Raw genomic sequence first — 25,911 nt, 5'->3', positions numbered from 1 at the left:
AAAGATGAACTTAAGTTGTATGTAAACTTTTGGGGTTTGGGTTTTTTGGTTTTTTTTTTTTTTTGAGTCTCAAACATCACCTCCTCAGAGAGTCCTTTCTAAATTACTCAGAATAAAACAGCTCTCTGTCCCATGTCAGTTACTCTCTCTCACACGACTGACTACCTTTTCTTTACCTGCTGCTTTCGGTTCTTTATTTGTGTGTTTGCTGTCTGTCTTCCCCCACTAGAATGGCAGCTCTGTGACAGCAGGGGTCTCGTCCATTCTGTTTACGCTGAGCCTCCTGTGGTGAGAACAGGGTCTCCCTCTTGGTCAGTGGCTGTGTTAGTTTTCAAGGGCTGCCATATCAAAGTACCACAAACTAGGTGGCTTAAATCAACATAAATTCAGAATTTCCATTGTGGTCCAAGGGTTAAGAAGCCTCCTGCTGATACACGGGACATGGGTTCCATCCCTGGCCTGGGAGGATTCCGCATGCTGTGGGGCAGCTAAGCCCATGTATCGCGACTACTTAACCTGAGCTCTAGAGCCCAGGAGCTACAAGAAAAGTCTGTGCGCCGCAACTAGAGAAAGCCTGCTCACAGCGACGATGGCCCGGTGCAGCCAAAAATAAATAAGTTACCTATTAAAAAGCAAACAAAGAAATGTATTGCTTATTGGCCTTTTGGCTAAGATCAAGTGTAAAAAACAAACTTATTCTTTCACTGTCTTGGAGACCAGCAGTCAAGGTGTTCAATCAAGGATTTCAACCAAGGTGGTGGTGGGACCGTGCTCTCTGAGAAGGCTCTGGGTTAGAATGCTTCTTTGTCCTTCCTTCTGGCGGTTGTCAGCAGCCCTTCCCCTTGGTTTGTACTGTATCATCCCAGCTTCTGCTTCTGTCTTCACATGGCCTTGCTCCCTTTGGACAGCTCCTCTGTGTCTCTGTTTCCAAATACCTCTCTCTATCAGGATACTAGTCATTGGATTTAAGGCCCACTCTAAGCCAGTAAGATCATGTCTTCATGCCATCTATCAAGACCCTATTTTAAAAGAAGATCCCAGTCATAGGTACCAGGGGTTAGTACGTCAACTTATTTTAGGGGGTAGGGGTGGGGACACAATTCAACCCGCAATAGCAGTCAATAAATATACTGAACAAATGAGCTAGCGTCCTCTGGAAAAGTGGTACAATACGGTGAACTCTCAAAGGGGTTCAGGCAAAGGCTCTGGAAGGCATTATTCCCCCCAGGTTTTGATCCAACAGAACATAAAATGTCTTTTGCTGGCTGTAGTAACCAAAGTTGTATGTGCAGTTCAAGGAAAATGATGGCTCCAATGTTCTAGATGGGGTATGGAGTTTTAGTTGCTGTATTCTCAATGTTCTTCTATATTTAATTTATGATAGTAATGTAATGCCATTATAAATAAAGTTTGGAAAAGAGAGAAAAGAAAATCAACTCTAGTCTCACTTCCTTAATGTACTTTGGAGGAAATTTATGTGGTCATCTTTCTGGAGAGAGGGAACAGCAAGTACACAAGCCTTGAGGCGTAAACAAGCTTGGTGTGTTCAAGGAGCAGAGAAGGTAGCGCAGCGGGGGTAACCGCATCCTGCTGGGTGTTCCAGATTGCATTTTGGACATCAGCTCCCAAATCAACAAACTTCCTTCTCTGGTAATCTTCTCCAAACACTCTACCTTCCACATCCCTTCCCCAAACACACTAATATGGTTGGGAGGCTGTGGTGTAGACCTGGTGTGTTTAGAGGGGAGGAGATAATAGATACAATTGGGTACTCTCTCCGAGGCATTTGGAATTAGGATGGATAAGGATTAAGCAGTCTCTGTGAAGCTCTGTGACCCTGGAAGCTGTGAGGAGGGTGCTCCACTTCAGTCAGAGGCAAAGGAGGCAGGTTAGCGACAGAGAAGCAGGGATGCAGAGCCTAGTCCTTCCAGTTAACTCCCCAGTCCATCCATCATGAAAGTCAGCTGCATTCCTGCCTCACGTGCCAGGGCACTTCCCTGCATCCCTATCAAACATCCTCATTCCTTTAGCTCAAGCTGACCTGTGTCAACCTCTAGAGGAGTGTTTTGAGAAAAGGAGTTCTGTGGTCAAACAATCTGGGACACAGTGGTTTAAATAGAATATAATAGCTTTTTATCTGCAGACTTCTCAAAGCCTTTAATAGCATTATGTACATTCAAAAAGGAACTCAAGTGAGATGCATTGCCTACTTTGACTTCCTAGGTTGTGCTGGGAAATGTAATTAAACAGGATGCCAACCTGAGTGGTTTCAGCTTCTGTTTTGGCTGGTCCGGAAGACCAAGAACAACAGAGGAGGGTCCATCTATTCTGACCACCAGGAACACAGGTGTTGCTAAAACATTCCATCACAACAAGTAATTTTATCCAGGAGAGAGGAAGGGAAAAGTCAGACACAGACAGACAGATACCAGAAGGACCAAGGAAAAGAGAATACAGTTACATTGTGCTTGTCATCCATCAGGTCTGACCTTTCAATACAACTATTGAAAGAATGTCAGCAGGCTACAGTCCATAGGGTCACAGTGTTGAACACGACTGAGGTGACTTATCACATTTGCACAGAACAGTTCCAAATCACTTGCCAGCTTCAAGATCACATTCTTTTCATTCCAATGCCAAAGAATGCCCAAACCACCACACAACTGCACTCATCTCACACGCTAGTAAAGTAATGCTCAAAATTCTCCAGGCCAGGCTTCAGCAGTATGTGAACTGTGAACTTCCAGATGTTCAAGCTGGATTTAGGAAAGGCAGAGGAACCAGAGATCAAATTGCCAACATCCACTGGATCATCGAAAAACAAGAGAGTTCCCCCAAAACACCTACTTCTGTTTCATTGACTATGCCAAAGTCTTTGATTGTGTGGATCACAACAAACTGTGAAAGATTCTGAAAGAGACGGGAATACCACACCACCTGACCTGTCTCTTGAGAAATCTGTATGCAGTTCAGGAAGGAACAGTCAGAACTGGACATGGAACAGCAGACTGGCTCCAAATTGGGAAAGGATTATGTCAAGGCTGTATATTGTCATTCTGCTTACTTAACTTATATGCAGAGTACATCATGAGAAACGCTGGGCTGGAAGAAGCACAAGCTGGAATCAAGATTGCTGGGAGAAATATCAATCACCTCAGATATGCAGATGACACCACCCTTATGGCAGAAAGTGAAGAACTAAAAAGCCTCTTGATGAAAGTGAAAGAGGAGAGTGAAAAAGTTGGCTTAAAGCTCAACATTCAGAAAACTAAGATGATGGCATCTGGTCCCATCACTTCATGGCAAATAGATGGGGAAACAGTGGGAACACTGACAGACTTTATTATTATTATTATTTGAGCTCTAAAATCACTGCAGATGGTGACTGCAGCCACAATGTAACTGTATTCTCTTTTCCTCGGTCCTTCTGGTATCTGTCTGTCTCCTTGGAAGAAAAGTTATGACCACCATAGATAGCATATTAAAAAGCAGAGACATTACTTTGCTAAAAAGGGTCTGTCTAGTCAAAGCTATGGTTATTCCAGTAGTCATGTATGGATGTGAGAGTTGGACTATAAAGAAAGCTGAGCACCAAAGAACTGATGCTTTTGAAGTGTGGTGTTGGAGAAGACTCTTGAGAGTCCCTTAGACTGCAAGGAGATCCAACCGGTCCATCCTAAAGGAAATCAGTCCTGAATATTCATTGGAAGGACTGATGCTGAAGCTGAAACTCCAATACTTTGGCCACCTCGTGCAAAGAACTGACTCATTTGAAAAGACTCTGATGCTGGGAAAGATTGAAGGTGGGAGGAGAAGGGGACAACAGAGGATGAGACGGTTGGATGGCATCACCGACTCAATGGACATGAGTTTCAGTGAACTCTGGGAGTTGGTGATGGACAGGGAGGCCGGGCATGCTGCAGTCCATGGGGTCGCTAAGAGCTGGACATGACTGAGGGACTGATCTGAACGGAAGATCCCATTCCAGTAATTGACGTCCCCACTCAGGTGAGCCTAAAATGTATGTCATCCACAAAATGATTTACTGTCTGAACTTGGAACTCAGCCCTCCACCTGTTCTGACCATTCAGAAAAGATTAGATAGAAACCATGGGCTTCATAACTGGCCGCCAAGCACCCCAAGGGCTTGCTCTTCTTTCCCCTTGTCATTCATCATTGCTTACAGTACGGGGCGCCCAGAGGTGAGCAGGATTGGCCCGACCCGGGAAACTCCCAGTCTGATCGACGTAGAGAATGAAGTTTCAAACTGACACCCGGCACAGAGGATGGGAGTGCGGGGCAGAGGGGAGACACTGAGCTTGATCAGGTGGGGCGTAGGGCTGGATCTAAGCTTTATAGGTGCAAGAGGAGAGAGCAGAGGGACAGCGCTCTAATCCACCTAGAGGACTCAGATTCAGGGCTGGGCGGCCCTTGCTAAGAGAATACTACACGGCTGTATATTGCAGACTGGGTGTAGGAAACCGGTTTTAGGTGATGCTTATCCATGACAAGCCATTTGTCCACATGCTTCAGTGAGTCACAGACTCCCCGGGGCGAAACCCGAGTGTTGTGCCTACAACCTCTTAGGTCACCTGCACAGAACGTTTAAGTGCGGGGGCGCCCTCAACACTGGGTTTCTATTTAGACCTCGCCAGGCGCCAGCCCTGCAGCCTGAGCCCGCCCCCTGCCGCCTGGGCCCGCCCCCGGGGGCGGAGACATCCTAAACTGCAGGCTTGGCGTACAGCGGAGAGCTGCTGCGGCGCAGCGCATTCCTAGGCGCAGCGCTCGGTGCTCTGCTGAGAACCCCGAGTTCGCGGCGCGGAAACTGCGCAGGAGAGTCCACTCGGGCAGGTGCGGCGCGGCGCGGCGCGGCGGTCTGGTCCTCGCCCTTGGAGGACAGATGTGCCTGGACGTCGCGGCGCGCAGACCTGAACTCAGGTGAGGGCAGAGGGAGACGACGAGATGCCCTCGGAGGAGCCCCGCGCCCCCGGCGCCCGGGGGACCGAGCGCGCGCCGGGCCGCGAGCCGCGCCTGCCCAGCCAGCTGCTGCCCGAGCTCTACGCCTTCGCGGCGCGCGTGCTGTTCTGCCTGGCGCCCGTCTACCTGGCCGGCTACCTGGGGCTCAGCATCACCTGGCTGCTGCTCGGCGTCCTGCTGTGGATGTGGTGGCGCAGGAACCGCCGCGGGAAGCTCGGGCGCCTCGCTGCCGCCTTCGAATTCCTAGACAACGAACGCCAGTTCATCAGCCGCGAGCTGCTGGGCCAGCACCTGCCCACTTGGGTGAGCCGGGCCTAGCTGGGCGGAGGGTCGGAGTTGGGGCGAATGCCTTGGGGGTTCGGAAGGAACCTGCGGTCGGCGAAGGAGCTGGGGCGCGCAGACCCGAAGGAGGGCGGGAGCCTAGGACCCTCACACCTTCTCCCCAGGGGACAGACCCTGGGGGCGGTGACCGTGCCTCTCGCCGCCGCGCTCCCTGCTCTCATTCCCACCTCTGGTCCTGCTGTGCTGGGAGCGTGAACCAGGGTTTCACTTGAGGGCCCAGAACCTGGGAGGAAAATCGCAGGCGGGCCACACCCAGAAAAACAAGGGCGTCTGGGACTCTGCAAAGTTACTGGTGAGGGAAACAGAAGACACTTCTTCCACTCGCCTGTTGATTCAAGGCAAAAACGCAGAGTGCAACACCGACAGATACAGCAGTGGCAGAGGCCGGACAGAGGGAGGCGGCCGGGCTAGAGACCTGAGTTCAGGGATGGCACTGCGCAGGGGAGAGAGAGGCCCAGCCTCCGCCTCGCTGGGACACACACTTCTCACCCTCCCTGGACGGGTAGAGACACGCAGATGCACTCTGCAGCTACACAGCCATCTCCTGGTGTGGAATGACCTGGACTGTGGCTTCTCAAATGCTCCTGGTCCTGAGACTCTCCTGGCCCACCTAACAAAAACAAGCCCTAGCCCCCACCTCACAACCCTCAGGTGGAATTAAGGAACCTCACTGAGTCTCATGATCAGATGAGTCTGGGAAACGCCTGCTAGAGGGGCATTCGGTCTGAGACTTGGTCTGCTATAAACCCTCTTCTCTGGATGATGAACTGGGGCTGGTTATCTCTGATGGCTTCCAGATACATTCAGGCCTCCAAGGGGAAGAGCTGTCCAGAGGCCACAGACCCCTCACTTCCTCTGGCTTGAGGCCTGTACTCTAGCATCCAGCCGGGCTGTAGGTTCCTCAGCCCTGCCGGTGACAGTAACTGCTGAAGTGGGATGAGAAGAAGATATTAGAAAGTCCTGTTTATGTTAAATTCAAAAGTAAGCCCTATTGCATTAGTTTTCTACAGTTGCTGTAAAGTACTACAGACTGGGTGGCCTAGAAATTTATCAAGACCAAGGTGTTGGCAAGGCTGGTTTCTTCTGATGCCCCTCCTTGGCTCTGTTCCCCTGTGTCTTCATGTGGCCCTCCCTCTGTACATATCTGTGTCTAAATTTCCTCTTCTTATAAGATCATCAGTCAGATTAGATTAGGGCCCACTCTAATGGTCTTGTTTTAACTTAATCATCTCTATAAAGACTCTTATTTCCAAATACAGTCATATTCTAAGGTACTTGGGGTTGGGACTTCAAAATATAAATTTTGGGAGACACAATTTAGCTCATAGTGCCTTTTATTTATTTATTTAACTGCTTCATGTCTCAAGTGCAACATGCAGGAACTTTTTTAGTTGTGGCATGTGATGTAGTTCCCTGACCAGGGATTAAACCCAGTTCCCCTGCATTGAGAGCATAGAGTCTTACCAACGGATCACCGGGATGGACAATAAAGCTTTAGAATTAGGTTTACAAATGTTGGGTAGCAGCCATGGAGACTGAATCTGGGGCCTGTCTCCCCCAGACCTTGCTTGTTCTATGGAGGCTTGTGATCTTGAAAAGTGTGGACCCAGAGAGCAGGCCTGTAGCTGACCACACTGCTTGCTCACTGATAAGGGAGCTCAGGCTGCCTGTTAGGCCTCTGTCGTGACCCCCATGGCAGCCTCAGGCCCTGAGACCTCACCAAGTGACACCTCTCCCCTTTCGCCCCTCCATGTGTTAGGGAGGCCTCCAGGCACTTAGCTGTATACCAAGACAATGTTTCTGAAATTGGAGTAAGACTCAGATCCTGCAGGGGCCCTGACACTCCCCAACCCCCTATCCTCCCACAGACACCATAGAAACTGTTCTGGCTTCTCCTGGGGGAGGTGACCCCAGAGCTACATGGACCTAGCCAACAGGGAGCTCAGCGAGATGGATGAGACAGAACACAAGGCGGTACCTCCTGGATTCTCACCCTGTAAACCATATCCCAGGCCTGAGCCAGCTGGGTTGAAGCAGTGGCCCTGCTAAGGGCAGTCTAAGCAGAGAAGGCCTGTGAGCACAGCGTGGAGGTACGGTGTAGTTGGTATCTGAGCTAGTGTTGGGTGCTTTGCCCAGCTGATGTGTGTAGTGCAGGCTGAAGGACAGGGGCCAGATTGAGGTAGGTGTGATGGAGGTTGGGGCTGATCCTGAAGGGAGTCTGGGGAAGGTTTTGGAAAGGTCCTGTAAAAAGCAGCAGGAAGACAGGGGTGAAGCTGGAGGGAAGGGACCAGTTGAGAAACCAATTTTAGCCAAGGTGGTATCAGTGGTAGTGGGGACCAAGAGATGAGGATGAGAGCTGAGTGGGGGCAGGGACTGTAGGTGCGGAGGGGCCTAGGAGCAGGGTGCAGGAGGGACCAGGGTCTTCTGCGTTCTGATTTGGAGAGCTGGGTGCCTGTGGCTTGGACTGGGGATCTGGAATGTGAAGCAGGTCCGGGGGAGTAGGTTGTCTGTGTGAACACCTGTAGAGAGCACACAAATAGATGCAGACGTGGGCTTTTGAATCTGCCTCGCGGAGATTTCCATGCCCAGGGATGCTGTGGAGAATCCGGAACCTACTTGGTTGAATTTCCCTCTGCCTGCCTCCTGAGGACACACACTGTTGATGAAGACAGAGGTGGCTCCCGTGTGGTGGGGAAGAGGGACCCTTGCCCACGATTTCAGAGCTTGGGCTTCTTTATCTGACACGTGGCCCTTTCAGTGGGCCTTCTTCCCTGTTTGGAAAACTGGTTTTCTTGAGTGAAAGGGGATTGATGGACTATGATCTTTGGTGTCCAGAAATATTTTTACCAATTAACAACTGGCAAACCACTAGCCAGGGTGTTGAAGAAAAGGTCTTGAGGGCCTTGAAGTCCTGCAGGTCATCACAGAGCACCCAGTGAGTGAGGGTGGACCCCCGCCCCTGCTGCCTGTCCAGCCATGTGCACACCTTGCTCTAATTTGCACCCAATCCCTGTGAGGGGACAGAGGCCAAGGCCAAGCTGAGCCAGATCCAAGAGGCCACAGCGGTCCCTTCTCACTGGAGCCGTCCTTTCCTGCCCCACTAGACTCCTCCTCAACATGTCATACCAGTTGCTGCCTCCAGGTGATAAGAGAAGTCGCTTTCCTGAGCGGGCTGTCATTGTCCCCACCTGTGAAATCCTATTAAGGAGGTTGTTTCTGGTCTAACTTGAGACAGCCCCACTCCTCCTCTGGTTCCCTTCCAGGAACAGCTCAAGGGAAGGCTGCTTCTGCTATAGAAGGGGTCACAAGTGACGATGCCAGGGAGGCCCTTGTCCTGTGAATGTGGCCCGGCCACGTGGACAGACAGCAGTTCCTCTTCTGAACAGGGGAGCGGCCACTGCCTGCCACTCATGCCATTGTTCCTCATACTCAGTGTTTAGACTTTTCAAAGAATTAAGAGCAAAGAGTTGGACACGACTGAGCGACTTTCGCTTTCAAGAGCCTTTTCGGTCAGCCCACCTCGCCAGGGCTGGGAGCTGTGGACAGCACAGTGATAGAACTAGAGACCCTGATCCTGTAGTCCCTGCTCCACCACTCATCTAGCCATTGGCCTTGAAGGCTCCGTTTCTACACGTGGTTGTGATGAGCTGAGTCTGAAAAGCTGCTTGTTCGGAGCCAGGCATGACTGCATGCTCTAGGGGTCTGTCACTGTATCCTTTGCAGTTTCCTAGACCTCTCAACTCTCTATTTTCCTAACATGAAATGAAGCTCATTACCAAGTGGCCCAGCAGCAAATGTGCTCTAGAGTTGGATGGCTGCAGGGCCCATTGGAGACTCCAGCCCTTCCTGGGGTTCCGTTCACGGAATTCCACCTCTGGTACTCCCCAAACTTCCCACCTGATCTTCAGAGTCAGTCCTTTGTGCTCTGGGCTCCGCAGGTAACCTGTACTGCTTGAAGCCTCCACCCTCCCCTGCCCAGAGGCTCAGGCCCCCAGCTGGGTCTCCACAGGCTGCCTCCTAGATCTGGGCACAATAGGCCCTTTGCCACCCCGTGGTTTATGGGTTGTTGCTCATGGAGCCCTTGACCAGCGCTCACTTGGATAATTGGTTTGTTTATCAGATATTTGTTGGGCCCCTGCACGAGTGGGCCAGTGTGAGGAGGGAAGTTTGGTACGAGTCTCACCTGCCTCCAGGTGGATGTGTCTGGGGGATGAGGGCCTGGTAGTCAGGGGAAAGAATGGTCAGAAACCTTGTGTCTGTCTGTGGTCTCAGGCCTGGCCATGCTCACTCTCCTGGCAGCCGATAGCAGTCAGTTGGCAGCTTCATGGGAGACAGTTAACCCTCGTGTGTCTGCTGCGGTGGGAGTGGGCTGATGTGGTGGTGTGGATTTGGAGTCTGAGGCTTATTCACTGGGGGACCTTGAGAAGGTCCTCTGTCTTCTCTGAGTCTCTGATTCCTGCCTGAAAATGATGAGGTTCTAGGGGATGTTCTAGAGCCTTTTTAGCTGCAGGAGTGTGCCACCACTGATCAGCCTCAACTTAGCTTTTCTCTAGTGCCCCACACCCACAGGACACTGTTCCCAATCTTTCTTGCTTCCCTGTCACCTAAGTGGGGGTGCCACTGAAGCAAACACCCAGGAGAGGTGAGCCATTCGCTTAAAGCATTGAGCGATCCAAGGTTCACAGCAGCATCCCTGGGATGATGATACCTGGGATGGATCCTTCTAAGTTTCTGTGCCAGCTGTTCAGCCTGACAACCAGGGCTGAGCGCTTTGCTTTCCTGAAGCTGAGAGTTCACATTCCTTTTGTGGGTGGAGCAGCAGTCTTCCAGGGCCCAGGCTCCCGCAGTCAGTCCTGTACTGATAATTCTGCTAATTAAGGGAGTAAATGCAGTGACAGCTGTGAGCTAGGGTGGAAACTCTCAACTTCAATCCCAAAGCTCAATTCTCAGAGTCAGGGCCATGGAGCCTGGTTTTAAACATCAAGACTGGTTGGGCGTGGCTTGGAGCTGGGGACTTCTTTCCCAAAAGGCCTCTGCAGCCCCTGTGAGGTCATTCTTGTGGCTCCGAGTCAGGCCCATCCTCAGGAAGGAAGGGGCAGGGCAGGTTTTAATCATGCCCCTTGGGTCTCTGCCCCACGACCTAGTGATGCTTCATGGACTTATCATGTCCTGGGCCTGGATTGGGTAATAAGAGAGGCAGAATGTGGGCCTGGCGCAGGGATCTTAGGCATCCACACGTTTGTTCCTTTACTCAGTGAGCAAACATCTATCGAGGACTTGCAGTGTCAGGCACCATGTTGCACCCTGGCCCACAACATGAGTGACACACGGTCCCTGCTTTCAAGGAACCTCTGAGCTGAATGGGGATGCAGACCCACGAGAACAGCCTTTTCTGACACAGCATGATCCGTCCTACAGGGTGGAATGCACGTTCTGGGAAAGCATGGGGGAGGGAATGAATCTAACCCAGACAGCCTCCTTGGAGGAAGAGGCTGTAGGAGGGGGTGGGTCACTCCGAACCCGAAGTTTCCTTCATGTTTGGTCACCTGAGTGCCTCATCTTGTCCTGGGGTGAGCAGATCTGGATGGTAATTAATGATACCCAGACTCACAGGACTCTGATGCTGGAAAAGATTGAGGGCAAAAGGCGAGGGGGGTGGCAGAGAATGAGATAGTTAGATAGGATCACCGACTCATTGCACATGTATCTAAGCAAACTCTGGGAAATAGTGAAGGAAAGAGGAGCCTGATGTGCTGCAGTCCATGGGGTCGCAAAGAGTCAGACATTGTACAAGACTTAGCAACTGAACAACAGCAATAAGACTCACAGGAGACTGCCTGGTGCAAGTTACGGGGAGCTGAATCTTCCTGGAATAGAGGTATCCCCGAGACCTTTTCTCCAAGCTAAGGATCCAAGTCACTGGGAGGTCAGCTGGTAGGTTGGGATCAGGGCCAAGGGTGGAACAGCCCTGTCCTTCACCAGGGGACAGAAAGGCATGGAGAGCTGATTCCAGCTTCTCTTGGCCTTGTGGTCCAGATCCTTGACCCCAGGCAGAGACGGTCCGTCCATGGGAATGACCCCAGTGACTTTGGGGGAGCTGCTGGGAGGTGTGAGCTGTCATCCCCACCATGACCCATGAAGGCCACAACACAGCTACATAGAGGAGCAGGGGACTGGGGCCTTGCCTTCCTATCCTCCCACCCCTCCACTCAGAGTTACTTCTCCTGGTAGAGTTTCAGGCATTTTTAAATCTCAGGAAACCTAGAGCTCATAGCCCCAAAGTGTTCCCTTGTGCTGGAGGAAGTTCCCCCCCTCCCTCTGCCCCCTCCTTCCTCCTCCACCACCTCCTCCTCCACCACCTCCTCTTCTACTGCAGATAGTGAAGAGACAGTTAAATGTTTTCTGGCCCAGTGGGAACTATTAAAGGGACAGAGTCTCATTCTCATTACCTATCCTGTCACTTCAAACCAAGGAGATGATGGTTGACTCCCTCGGGCTGCACTGGGAGTCAGGGCTCAGCTCCTGTGCACCCTCTCTGTGTAGGTGTGGGTGGCTGCTCCTGCCTGAGGAGTCCCATCCCAGTGTGCCCAGGGTCACTAGTCCTTGAAAAGCCAAGGAACTCTCCAGGAGGTAGGATGTTTCAAAACCCCAGGTTCACCCAATCCATTCTTTTGCCCACACTATGTTTACTTTTTAAAGTAACTGGTTATAAACTGGTTAAAAAATCTTGTTTTTCTGGTTATGAAAGTGCAAATATTCCCATGGTAGGATATTTGGATATGGACTATAAGTAAATATTAGCGTAAGCATTTACAATTCCACCACCCAGAAATATACTCTTATGTTTGAGAGCACTTCCTTTGTATAAAAGGTATATGAAAACAATCTTTTGAAAACTTGTACCCTTGAATTTTTTTTTTTCATTTTGTGGCCTTAATATTATCTTATAAACTTTCTTTCAAAAAATCCTTAAAGGTTATGCTATCCTTAATATGAAGAGACTGTAAGTGGCTTGATCATTTTTGGGACATCCAGTATTTTAGTTATGTCCCAGTTTGACCTGTTTCTGTGAGGGGCCGAGGTGGGTGTTGTTTTCTCTCTGTGCCTGCAAATTTCGCCCTCTGATCTCCCAGTCTGGCTTCCTTGACTCTTCCTTCAGGTCAAAGCTCAGGGACCTGCACTGGAACCCTTCTGTCACACCCACCTCCCATGTTGACTTGCGCCTGCCGATTTTTATATCCCACTTTTCCTCCAGATGAAATATTCTTTGAAGGTGTGTGTCTTGTATCTCTCTGTACCCTCAGCTCCTTGCTCAGTGCCCAGTTCAAATAGGCTTCCAATAAAAATCCGTGGCATGAATGCCACAGTGAACATCTGCGATGTAAATCTTAGTCCCTAGACTTCCCTGGTAGTCCAGCAGTTAAGACTTGGGCTTCCAATGCAGGGGACCTGGGTTTCATCCCTGGCTGGGGATCTAAGATCCCACAAGCTTTGCAGTGTAGCCAAAAGATTAAAAAAAAAAAAAATCTCAGACCCTGTTTCTCTAAATCCTTACATAGATTACATTAAACTTATCTGTCAAAACTTAATTACTTGAAAGGTCCTCATTTCCACCTCACCGTGGCCTTATCAGCATGGAGGAGGAACAGGCAGAGGAGGAAGATGATGACTGTTGTTCAGTCATGTCTCCCAGAGCTTGCTCAAATTCACTGAGTCAGTGATGCCATCCAACCATCTCATCCTCTGTCATTTCCTTCTCCTGCCTTAAAGTCTCTCCCAGCATCAGGGTCTTTTCTTCACATCAGGTGGCCAAAGTATTGGAGCTTCAGCTTTAGCATTAGTCCTTCCGATGAATATTCAAGGTTGATTTCCTTTTAGATTGACTGGATTGATCTCCAGTCTGTCCAAGGGACTCTCAAGAGTCTTCTCCAACACCACAGTTTGAAGGCATCAATTCTTTGGTGCTCAGCCTTCTTTATGGTCCAACTCACAACTGTACATGACTACTGGAAAAACCATAGCATTGACTAGCTGGACCTTTGTTGGCCAAGTAATGTCTCTGCTTTTTAATATACTGTCTAGGTTAGTCATAACTTTTCTTCCAAGGAGCAAGCATCTTTTCATTTCATGGCTACAGTCACCATCTGCATTGATTTTGGAGCCCAAGAAAATAAAATCTGTCACTGTTTCCATTTTTTCCCCCATCTGTTTGCCATGAAGTGATGGGACCAAATGCCATGATCTTCCTTTTTTTGAAGGTTGAGTTTTAAACCAGCTTTTTCACTCTCCTCTTTCACTTTCATCAAGATACTCTTTAGTTCCTCTTCACTTTCTGCCATTAGGGTGGCATCATCTGCATATCTGAGGTTATTGAAATTTATCCCGGCAGTCTTGATTCCAGCTTGTGTTTCTTCCAGTACGGCATTTTGCATGATGTGCTCTGCATAGAAGTTAAATAAGCAGGGTGACAATATACAGCCTTGACATACTCCTTTCCCGATTTGGACCCAGTCTGTTGTTCCATGTCTGGTTCTAACTGTTGCTTCTTGACCCACATACAGGTTTCTCAGAACAGGTTAGGTGGTCTGGTATTCCCATCTCTTGAAGAATTTTCCAGTTTGTTGTGATCCACACAGTCAAAGGCTTTGGCATAGTCAATAAGGCAAAAGTAGATGTTTTTCTGGAATTCTCTTGTTGTTCCTATGATTCAACTGATGTTGGCAATTTGATCTCTAGTTTTTCTGCCTTTTCTAAATCCAGCTTGTACATCTGGAAGTTCTTGGTTCATGTACTGTTGAAGCCTGGCTTGGAGGATTTTGAGCATGACTTTGCTAGCTTGTGAAATGAGCACGATTGTCTGGTAGTTTGAACATTCTTTGGCATTGCCCTCCTTTGGGATTGGATGGTTGGCCTTTTACTAATTTAATGAGCAAGAGGATAAGTTTTTTTTACCCTCAAGGCATTACCAGACCTAGCAGGATCACTGAACTCTCTGGCAATTTAGGATTATACTCAGGTGGGGCTTCCCCAGTGGCTTAGTGGTAAATAATCTGCCTGCAGTGAAGGAGACCTGGGTTCGATCCCTGGGTCGGGAAGATCCCCTGGAGAAGGGCATGGGTTCAGAGTAGCACAGCAGGCTACAGTCCCGTGGGTCAGAATGAGTTGAACATGAATGAAGTGACTTTGCATGCACTCCTTGAAACAATGACTCTGCAGGTAGCTCAGAGCAGTCCCCCTCTGCTCTGAGCCTTTACTCCTCAGCCTGGATGACAGGCTTCTGCCACCCACATTATCTGTCTGCTCAGTCATCCTGCTGAGTCCAGCCAACTGAAGACAGTTCAAGGCTGGTTGTGCTGTTCAGGAACCTGCAGATTCTAGAACAGTTGTTATTGTTTAGTCGCTCAGTCATGTCCAATTCTGCAACCCCATGGACTGTAGCCTGCCAGGCTCCTCTGTCCATGGGATTTTCCAGGCTAGAATACTGGGGCAGGTTGCCATTTCCTTTTCTAGAGGAATCTTCCCAACCGGGTCTCCTTCATTGACAAGTGGATTCTTTACTCCTGAACCACCAGGGAAGCCCCAAAACGGAATTCCAAGCTGGCAAAGCAGTTATTTCTCTTAAGGCACTTTGGGCAGGGTGATTTTCACCCCCAAAGCAGCAGATTTAATAGCTGTTTTCAGGACTTTCCTGGTGTTCCAGTGGTTAAGACTCCAAGCTTCCAATACAGGGTGCCCAGATTCAGCCCCTGGTTGGGGAACTAAGATCCCACATGCTGTGCTGTGCAGTCAATAATAATAATAATTTTAAAAACCAGTTTTCATGGTTAAATGTTTACCTCTCAAGAACAGAGAAAAAAAGGGATGTAAGGCAATGTTTCATCAGGAGATAAGTGACTGAAATATGGGCTGTTTTCTGGTGGGGGAGGAACTCTGCAGAGGCACCCAGAGAGCAGGGACTGTCTCAAGAGGATAGGAGCCCAGCAAGGCCTCTTGTGCAGCGTCCCCTTCCCCGTCAGACACCTGGGAGAGGGTCTTCTCTCTTCTTTCCATTGGGGAGGGGTTGGCAAGATCAGATGAGTCAGCAGGAGTGTGTGTATAGAAATGCCCTTTGGAGCAGGATCCAGAGGCTTTTTTCTTTTTCTTTCTAGAAAAGGGAGTGTGTACTTAGATCTTTGTGTGTACATGTGATTCAATGGCAGAAAGTGAAGAGGAACTAAAGAGTGTCTTGATGAGGGTGAAAGAAGAGAGTGAAAAAGGTGGCTTGAAACTCAACACTTAAAAAACTAAGGATCATAGCATCTGGTCACATTCTTTCATGAGAAATAGATGGTTAAGAAATGGAAGCAGTGACAAATTTTGTTTTCTTGGACCCTAAAATCATTGTGGATGGTGACTGCAGACATGAAATTAAAAGACAGTGCTCCTTGGAAGAAAAGCTATGACCAACCTAGACCGCATATTAAAAAGCAGAGACATTACTTGGCTGACAAAGGTCTGGCTAGTCAAAGCTATGGTTTTCCCAGTAGTCATGTATGGATGTGAGAGCTGGACCATAAAGAAGGCTGAGCACCAAAGAATTGATGCTTTCGAATTGTAGAGCTGGAGAAGACTCTTAAGAGTCCCTTGGACTGCAAGGAGATCAAACCAGCCAATCCTAAAGGAAATCAACCCTGAGTGTTCATTGGAAGGACTGATGCTAAAGTTGAAGCTTCAGTACTTTGGCCACCTGATGTGGAAAGCTGACTCATTGAAAAAGACTGATGCTGGGAAAGATTGAGGGTGACAGGAGACGGGGGTGGCAGAGGATGAGATGGTAAGATAGCACCACCAACTTGATGGACATGAATTTGAGCAAATTATGGGAGACAATGGAGAACAGAGGAGCCTGGTAGGCTGCAGTCCATGGGGTCACAGAGTTGTACATGACTTAGTGACTGAGAAACAAGCGATTCTGTGGGTGGGTCTGTGTAGCTCTGGGTGTGTGTGTCTATGTGTGTACATGTATCTGTGCATCTGTGTATGTCTTGGTGTGTGTGTCTACATGTGTGTGTCCATCTACCTGTATATGTCTGTGTGTGTCTCTATGTCTGTACACAGCTGCTCCCAGGGGAGGAGCCACTGTCTCTGTGAGAGAGAAGCAGGAGTCACCGAGTGACAGGCATGCTCTGTAAGTGAAGCCCTCTAGTCCCCTGCCTCCTGAGAGAGTCTGGTGGCCAGAACCTCCTGTCCAGGCCGCTCAGCCCAACTCCAGCCCATCTGTGGGCTCCACCCCCCAGTGGCATGCAGCCCTCACACTCTGGGTCCATTTCCTCACTGCTGTGCAATCACTTTTCCTAAAGAGTTTAAGATATAAAGCATGTGACCACCTAAGGATGAAGCACCAACATGATCCATTTGGGTGGCCTCTGCCAGTCTAGCATTCTTAGACTTGTTTAATTTATTTATATATGTGTGTATATATATATTTATATGGCTATTAGTTCAGTTCTGTTCTGTCACTCAGTCGTGTCTGACTCTTTGTGACCCCATGAATTGCAGCACACCAGGCCTCCCTGTCCATCACCAACTCCCGGAGTTCACTCAGACTCACATCCATTGAGTCGGTGATGCCATCCAGCCATCTCATCCTCTGTCGTCCCCTTCTCCTCCTGCCCCCAATCCCTCCCAGCATCAGAGTCTTTTCCAATGACTCAACTCTTCCCAGGAGGTGGCCAAAGTACTGGAGCTTCAGCTTTAGCATCCTTCCCTCCAGAGAACACCCAGGGCTGATCTCCTTCAGAATGAACTGGTTGGATCTCCTTGCAGTCCAAGGGACTCTCAAGAGTCTTCTCCAACACCACAGTTCAAAAGCACCAATTCTTCGGCGCTCAGCTTTCTTCACAGTCCAACTTTCACATCCATACATGACCACGGGAAAAACCATAGCCTTGACTAGACGGACCTTAGTCGGCAAAGTAATGTCTCTGCTTTTGAATATGCTATCTAGGTTGGTCATAACTTTCCTTCCAAGGAGTAAATGTCTTTTAATTTCATGGCTGCAATACCATCTGCAGTGATTTTGGAGCCCCCAAAAATAAAGTCTGACACTGTTTCCACTGTTTCCCCATCTATTTGCCATGAAGTGATGGGACTGGATGCCATGATCTTTGTTTTCTGAATGTTGAGCTTTAAGCCAACTTTTTCACTCTCCTCTTTCACTTTCATCAAGAGGCTTTTTAGTTCCTCTTCACTTTCTGCCATAAGGGTGGTGTCATCTGCATATCTGAGGTTACTGATATTTCTCCCGGCAGTCTTGATTCCAGCTTGTGCTTCCTCCAGCCCAGCATTTCTCATGATGTACTCTGCATATAAGTTAAACAAGCAGGGTGACAATTTGCAGCCTTGATGTACTCCTTTTCCTAGTTGGAACCAGTCTGTTTTTCCATGTCCAGTTCTAACTGTTGCTTCCTGACCTGCATATAGGTTTCTCAAGAGGCAGGTCGGGTGGTCTGGTATTCCCATCTCTTTCAGAATTTTCCACAGTTTATTGTGATCCACACAGTCAAAGGCTTTGGCATAGTCAATAAAGCAGAAATAGATGTTTTCCTGGAACTCTCTTGCTTTTTCCACGGTCCAGCAGATGTTGGCTATACTGGCTCTTAGTCATGGAATACAGGATCTTCAGTTGCAGCATGTGGATCTAGTTCCCTGACCAAGGATTGAGCTTGGGCCCCCTGCACTGGGAATGCAGAGTCTTAGCCACTGGGCCACCAGGGAAGTCCCAGACTTGGTTTGATTTAAAGTCTTTCCTACCTCTCTAGGCTCTGATTACCACCACTCTTGACCATATCTAAATATGCCGTCATTAAATTATTAGTCCACTTTGCCTGGAAGGCTTTGGCCCAAGTACACTAATAGCAGCATGACAGTGTTAGCTTAAGGGGTCCTTAGATGTGGGCTGAGAGCTCCTCTGTTGAAACTTGCCCGAGGGCTCCTGCGGGCAGAAGAGCAGGCATCTGAGATTCTGATGACTTGACCACAGGCCCCAGCAACTTTTGAATTTTCCAGGATTGCTCTGGAGAACTGCCCATACCCGTAATACATCATTCAGAAGAGTGTTCATGTTTCTATGGAGATGAACCTTCAAGAGCTGTGTCTCCATTTAGAAGTACATTTGTCCTTTCTCTCTCTGGATTGTAGACCTGTGGGCAGCAAGGGACTGAGCAACTTCTCTGCTCTCAATCAGGAGAAACCTGAGGCTGCAGGAAAAGGACCACCCGCCTGTTAGAGGCCAGGGCAGTGCCTCGAGCCAGGCGGAATTGTGATACTGTGTTTTTCACCTGTTAGTTCATGCCTCCCTTTGCTTTTGTGGCACAAAAGATATTCCCTTTGTAAAAGAAGTGAGGCCCAAAGGCTACTGGTAAAAATTTGAAGACAAAGCGATATTCTCCTAAGAGTAATCACTGGAGACACAGGCAGTGACTATATCCCTGGTCAGCAACATTGGGGAGCAGAAAGGCCACCTTGTTCTAGGGCTGGGGCAGGTCCTCCAGCCTGGGAGGCCCTGAGTGCTCATGCTTCCACATCCTCCACCACCAGGATCAGAAGGAGCAGGTGAGCTTCTTAAAGATACAAGTTTCAAGGCCCTGCCCCATCCTCCTGAGTCAGAATCTCAGAGGGACCTGACCAAGAATCCACATTTCACCAGCTTTCCAGGTGATGTTTTTATAAAGAAAAGTTTGAGAACTGCTCAGAGTCTAGCCCTTTGCATTGCCTGGTGGTGGGTGTGTCTCTCATCCTAGCTGGTCCCAGAGACTCCTGGATACTCCCAGGCTCATGGGAATTGGAACGAAAATGACTTTAGGACTCAGTCTGAGAGTGAGCCAACCTGGCTTCTTTTTCTGCCTTCCCTTTGTTTACCTGGGGAGGGAAAGACACAGGCAGAGGCGTTGATTGGATCCTCTTGCCCGTTTGGAGCACCCCCATTGGGCAGAATTTCCCATGGGGCCTCTTGGGCACTGGGCTCAGCCAATCAGCAGAGGCCAGGGAAACAACAGCCGCCCCTGGTTCTTCCTCTTGTGCTTCAGCGGTTTTAGCTGTGTTGTCCTCTTCTCATTTTCTGTTCCCCTTTCTCAGCAGTCTCCCAAAGTGCAAAGCCATGGGCACTAGGAGACCCGGGGAATTTGCTGGGCTTTGGATCAAACAGAACTAGACATACAACCCACATGATCTTGTTCTTGGCAAGTACCTCAGGTCAGAGGTGTCAGTGTTTGTACCTCTGAGGTCTGTATGCCTTCCACTAACAGTCGCCATTTCTGGAGCATTTACTCTGAGCTGGGAAGTGTACTGAGCACCATACTTGAATTGTTTTATTTAATTTTCTCAGTAACTCTGTGAAGTTGGTAGTACTGTGCCCACATTATGGATGAAAAAACTGAGGTTAAAAGAGGTGGAATTTTAAATGCATAGGAGTAGGTTAGAAAAGCACTAAGAAGTAGACTTCAAATGCTGATATTTCAGGTAGCAGAAGGAGAGGGTAAATGGATGAGGGAAAAGACTTGAAGGCTGGACTTAGGTAAGAAGATCTGAGTTCTGGTCTCCTGGTTGATTTTGGCAAGTGCTATTCTCTGAGCCTCTCCTCATATGTAAAATGGGGATAATTGCGTGTTTGCTGTTCACTTTATACAACATGAGGAGGATCAAATGAAAGTGTCTATGGAACCCTATGCATGTAGTAGTTGCTCAGTCATGTCCAGCTCTTTGCGACCCCATGGCCTGTAGCCCATCTCTGTCCATGAGATTCTCCAGGCAAGAACACTGGAGTGGGTAGCCATTACCTTCTCCAAGGGGTCTTCCTGACCCAGGGATTAAACCCAGATCTCCTGCATTGCAGGCAGATTCTTTACCATCTTTTACCACCAGGGAAGCCCTTAGTGACTTAGAAAGTGTGGCCTAGTGAAGGCTCAGGTCCCATGAGGGCAGTCCTCTGCCAAATTAGACTTTATGCAGGAGAGGAAAACAGCGGTATGTAGTGTTTTGTAAGAGCAGTGAGTGTGGAAGAGTGGAAAATCACACACAGTCCTGGATCTGGGTCACAGCTCTAGTACTCCACAGCTGGTGATTGTAAGTTCACTCTCAGCCTTAGTTTCATTATCTGTAAAATGGGGCTAATAAGGGATTAAAGTAAGTCTTAAAGGACATACATGAATTCAAAAGGCTGAAAACAGGATGGAAAAAAGATACAACTGGACAACTTTGAAATAAAAGCAGGCCCATAGTAACAATGTTCATATTAACTCAGATATGTCTTAAAGACAAAGATGTTACATGCTTATAAAAGTATGAAAATGTTAGTTGCTCAGTCTTGTCTGACTCTTCACACACCATGGACTGGAACCCACAAGACTCCTCTGTCCATGGAATTTTCCAGGCAAGAATACTGGAATGGTTGCCATGCCCTTCTCCAATATGCTCACTAAAGGCACCATAATTAAGAAGGTGTAATAATCATGGCCATATATGAATTTCATAATATAAACTTGAAATATAAGCCAACAACTCACAGACTGCTCAGAGAATTAGATAAATCAGCAGTTGGGCTTGAAATTTTTCATATATTCCTCTCTGAAAATGAAAAATCAAGTACACAAAAGAGTAAACAAGGATAAACACTATTTAAAGGCAGTGATTAATAATTTGGTCATATGTGGAACAGTCATGGGAATTAATCATATACCAGGCTACAAAGATATTTATGATATATTCCAATGAATCATGTACCAGGCCACAAAGGTATTATCAATATATTCCAATGAGCAGACTGTTCAGAACATAAAGAAATGAAATTAGAAAACAATAATAGTTATAGGTATATGTCTAGATAATTTTAAAATATTACTATTTTAAAACCATTGTTTTAGAAAGAAAAACACCGATACAATATATTAACGCCTATATATGGAATTTAGAAAGATGGTAACGATGACCCTATGTGCGAGACAGCAGAAGAGACACAGATGTAAAGAACAGACTTTTGGACTCTGTGGGAGAAGGCGAGGGTGGGATGATTTGAAAGAATGGCATTGAAACACGTATATTATCATATATGAAACAGATTGCCAGTCCAGGTTCAATGCATGAGACAGAGTGCTCAGGGCTGGTGCACTGGGATGACCCTGAGGGATGGGATGGGGAGAGAGGTGGGAGGAGGGTTCAGGATGGGGAACACATGTACACCCATGGCTGATTCAAGTGAGTGTATGGCAAAAACCACCACAATATTGTAAAGTAATTAGCCTCCAATTAAAATTAAAAAAAAAAAACTTTTTTAAAAACATGGACATTTCAAAAACTGAGAGCTGAATAATGATGAAAAACGATGTCAAAAATTGTAAGCGAATTTATAACTTTAAATTTATAATAAAATAAAAATTGAAAAATGATTCAACTCTAAAACTCACAGAGTCTGACTAATAAAAGAACAACAGGTTCAGATCAAAGAAATAAGAAAGAAGAACGTGATAAAATGAAGAGGATGAAACTGAAGAAACATTTAAAAATAACAGCAGGGACTTCTTTGGCGGTCCAGTGGTTAAGACTTCATGCTCCCAGTGCAGGAGGCACGGGGTTTGATCCCTGGTTGGGAACTAAGATTCCTCAGGCTGCTCAGTGCAGCCAAAAGTATAAAAGGTAAAGAAAATTATTAACTGAAGTTAGTTGTTTGAAAAGATTAAACAATAGGCCAATAGGTACAACTTTGTCAAGCTTGATTATGAAAAAAGATAAATTATAGAATGAAAAAGGCAGAAATGGCTATATAGGTATAACAGATTAAAACAATGAAACATTGTAAATAACTATGTATCAAGACATTTGAAAGCCTGGATGAACTAGATACATTTCTAGAAAAATATAAATGTCGAGATTACCACACTAGGAGATCAGTAGACCTGTAACCTTTAAAGACACAATTGACCTCTAAAGAGAAAAATGGTGATTAACCACCCTCAAAAGTCTCCGGCTAAGATGGTTTTATAGGTTAAGATATACTAAATTCCATCAATCAGATAATTCCTATATTTACACTTTGTTTCAGAAAATAAGGAAAGGTGTCCCACTCATTTTACAATTATTCATAAAATCTTTATATCAAAATCAGATAGAAATTGTCCAAGAACAAAAGCTGTTCAGTTCAGTCGCTCAGTCGTGTCTGACTCTTTGTGACCCCATGGACTGCAGCATGCCAGGCTTCCCTGTCCATCACCAACTCCCAGAGCCTACTCAAACTCATACCCATCGAGTCGGTGATGCCATCCAACCATCTCATCCTCCGTGTCCCTTTCTCCTCAATCTTTCCCAGCATCAGGGTCTTTTCCAATGAGTTGGTTCTTCGCATCAGGTGGCCAAAGTATTGAAGTTTTAGCTTCAGCATCAGTCCTTCCTGAATATTCATGACTGATTTCCTTTAGGATTGACTGGTTGCATCTCCTTGCCATCCAAGGGGACTTAAGCTGTAGGTATCACTTTGAATCATTAGTGTATAAAACCTAAGTGAGATATCAGGCTAGCTAAATATTTTAAGTAGGATTTATCCCAGGAAAGAGAGATGGTTCTGATTTAGAAAGAAACATCAGTTAAGTTGATCACATTAATGGATGAAAGGGAAAAAATAACTTTGAGTTGCTCAATAGATATGAGAAAGTATTGAATATAGTTCAACACCCAGTTATAGTGAGAGCTCTTGGAAGTTTAGAGATTGAAAAGAACTTTCTCAGTCTGATAGAGTCTGTCTTCCGAAGTTTATAGCAAAAATCATGCTTAATGGAGAAACTTCCTTTTGAGGTCAGGAACCAGATAGAGCTACTTGCTATCGCCGTGAGTGCCTGTGTAGTGCCAGAGGACTGGCCGAGAGAAACAAGTGTAAGGATAAGGTGTGGGAAAAAAAAGAAATTGTTATCACTAGGAGATTACAAATGTGTATAAATTACCTATGAGAATTAACAGAACTGGTAACAAATTTCAAGAACAGTTGCCCAGAAAATGAAACATCATTTTTAGTAACTGCAAAACCCACAGAGTAATGTAACAAAAAATGTGGAAGACTTCTTTAGAGAAAAGGTTATGATCCTAAATGTGAATACAACCATACAAAATGATTGTATTTTGTATGAATTTGTATGAATTCATACAAATATGAATAAATAAAGGGAAATATTCTGCTCATGGATGCAAAATGTCATACTGTTAAAGAGGTCAGTTCTTCTACAAATTAATCTATGAATTTGGAAATATAACCATCAAAATCTGAGGAGGGTATTTTTAGGGAAGGTAGACAAGATGATTCTGAAATTCATATGGAAGCAGAAATACCTACTGTTATCTAAAGCAGTTTGAAAAAGAAAAGCAAAAAGAGGGGAATCACCCTACCCCAGGTTATATTGTGAAGTCACAGAGATTAAAATAGTGTGATAGTGATGCCAGAACAGGCAAACAGACCATGGTGTTCAGTGCCAAGTCCTGAAACACGCTGAGGTGCACATGAGAAGCTTGTGTGTGAGGGAAGTACCTTCACTCAGTTCAGTTCAGTCGCTCAGTCGTGTCCTACTCTTTGCGACCCCATGAATCCCAGCACACCAGGCCTCCCTGTTCATCACCAACTCCCAGAGTTCACTCAGACTCACGTCCATGGAGTCAGCGATGCTTCACTAGTTAGTAGGAAACATTAACTAATCTCCCACCTCCTCCCCCTCCCCTCCCCTCCCCCTCCCCTCCCCCTCCCCTCCCCTCCCCCTCCCCTCTCTCCCCCCACCTTTCCTTCCTCCTCCTGTGTTCCTTCCCCTTATCTTCTTCTTAGAAAATTGCCTTCAAGTGTGTGGATAAATTATATACCTACCTCACCCACTATAAAAAAATAATTCCAGACTATTGAAGACCTTCCTTTTATGTGAAAACTAAAACACAAAGCCAATAGATAAAAACATAGAACAACTTTGAGAATTTGGAGTCAGGAAAGGTCTGAATTATAATGAGAGAAAGACCCGACGCACTGGGTGTGAGCAGTTGCTCCATAAAGGTCAGCCTGTCTGCTTCCTTCCCTGGTCCAGAACTTACTCAGGGGCAGTCACAAAGGAGGTGGCTCAGCTCTTGTGTTGTCTCCCGGAGGAGGGTGACAGGGCTAAGATTCAGGCCCAGGGAAGCCCTTCAGTGCCTAAGGTGAAATAGGGTGTCTTAATGGTCTCTTTGAATCACTGCTCTTGTCAGGGGTTCAGACTCACTCTCTGGGGGCAGGAGCCTCAAATACAGGCGAGGGTGGTCAGGAGAGACCGTGACCACACTTAGCGCAGGCCCTGGGCCTTCCATGCTGCCTCCCTTCAGGGTGGGTGTGGGCCACTCTAATGCAGGAGGTGGGCTGGTCAGTGGTTCCTTACAGCCAACCCTGACTGAACTCCAGGATCTTGCCAGGAGCTTGTTAAAAATGAATTAGAAGCCCCACCCTGGTGCACCCTGATGGATCTATTGGATTCATCAGATGGAGGAATCTGTCTGACTAGATCCCAAGTGTGGGTGAGGTCAGACCCAGCATGCTGGATCACCTTTCCAGGATCCAGCAGATGAGCACTTCTCAGCTTCCAGAGGAGAGAACCACCTGGGCAGGGGTGCAGCGCATTGGAAGGGGTATGCCCATAGGGTCTGTGGGGGCGGGATGGGAAGTTAAGGTGGAAGGAAGGGTACGAAAGGTCCAGCCAGCAGGCCTGGGCAGGAGAGGGGCAGAGGCTCCAGTGACAGCCCCGCTGTAACCAAACTCTCCCTTTTGTGGGGCCCCCTGCCCCGGCCTGGGTGCTGATCCTGTGCTGGAATAGCCTGTTAATGGCTTGCTTCCTTTAGCAGCCTGGGAGCTCCTTGAGGACAGGAGCATTCATTCATTCCACATTCATTCATTCATTCCACAAATAGTTATTAAGACATTCATACACCTGAGATAGGCGCTAGGCGAGAGCACAGCTGAGTCAGCCCACCAAAGCTTGCCATGTGAGGAGGCAGGCAGAAGACCAAGCAGCTTTAACAAGGGGTGTTGAAAGCTGTAATGGAGAAGCAGCAACACCTAATCGGGACACTAAGCCTCAAACTGAGAGCTCTGGGAAGGCTGCTGGGAAGAAGGGAGGTCTAAGAGAGGGGTGAATGGAGCAATCAAAGGGAGGAAAGAGGTCTGATTCAGCCCCACAGGCAGGAGTTTTACTTCAGTGCTGGGTAGTGAGTGTACCCAGGAGCAATGGAGGAGTCTCCCCCTGCCCTGGCCTGGAACCCAGTTTGGTGAACCCCACTCCCCAGAAGATTCCTTCCCCATTATCCCCTTCCATTCCTGGGCCAGACTGGCTCCCTCTCTGGGAACCAGGCAGTATTGGCAGCACCTGGGAATATTAGCTGCCTCTCCAAGCTGGTATCGGCCCCAGGCCCAGAGCTGGGGAAGCTGAGCCTGGAAGGATGGTGTGATGTTCCAGGGGCCTCAGAAGCACTGGGCTCCTCTGACCTCTCAGACTGTTAACAACTGCTCCAAGGGAATTCCCCGGTGGTCCAGTGGTTAAGACCCTTACTTCCCCTTCAGGGGACATGGGT

General features: G+C 47.6%; 1 protein-coding gene across 10 annotated transcripts in view; it reads left to right on the top strand.

Moving 5' to 3' along the window:
* The first annotated feature begins 4,712 nt into the window (after positions 1-4,712).
* ESYT3 (extended synaptotagmin 3) overlaps positions 4,713-25,911 on the top strand; it is a 70,220-nt gene continuing 49,021 nt past the window's right edge. For 9 of the 10 annotated variants that reach the window (XR_011251438.1, XR_011251439.1, XM_069564260.1 and 6 more), the window contains exon 1: positions 4,725-5,280. Coding sequence is in view for 8 of the 10 variants with exons in the window: in XM_069564260.1 (XP_069420361.1) it covers positions 4,963-5,280 (318 nt within the window). In the remaining 2 variants the exon portion in view is untranslated. Of the gene's footprint in view, positions 5,281-25,911 lie in introns of all 10 variants that reach the window. The other variant, XM_069564234.1, reaches the window with a different exon arrangement.

This window comes from Ovis canadensis, chromosome 1 (assembly GCF_042477335.2).
Source record: "Ovis canadensis isolate MfBH-ARS-UI-01 breed Bighorn chromosome 1, ARS-UI_OviCan_v2, whole genome shotgun sequence".
NCBI classification, from domain to species: domain Eukaryota; kingdom Metazoa; phylum Chordata; class Mammalia; order Artiodactyla; family Bovidae; genus Ovis; species Ovis canadensis.
The sequence above is the reverse complement of the archived record's forward strand: the minus strand, read 5'-3'. Positions and strand labels throughout refer to the sequence as shown.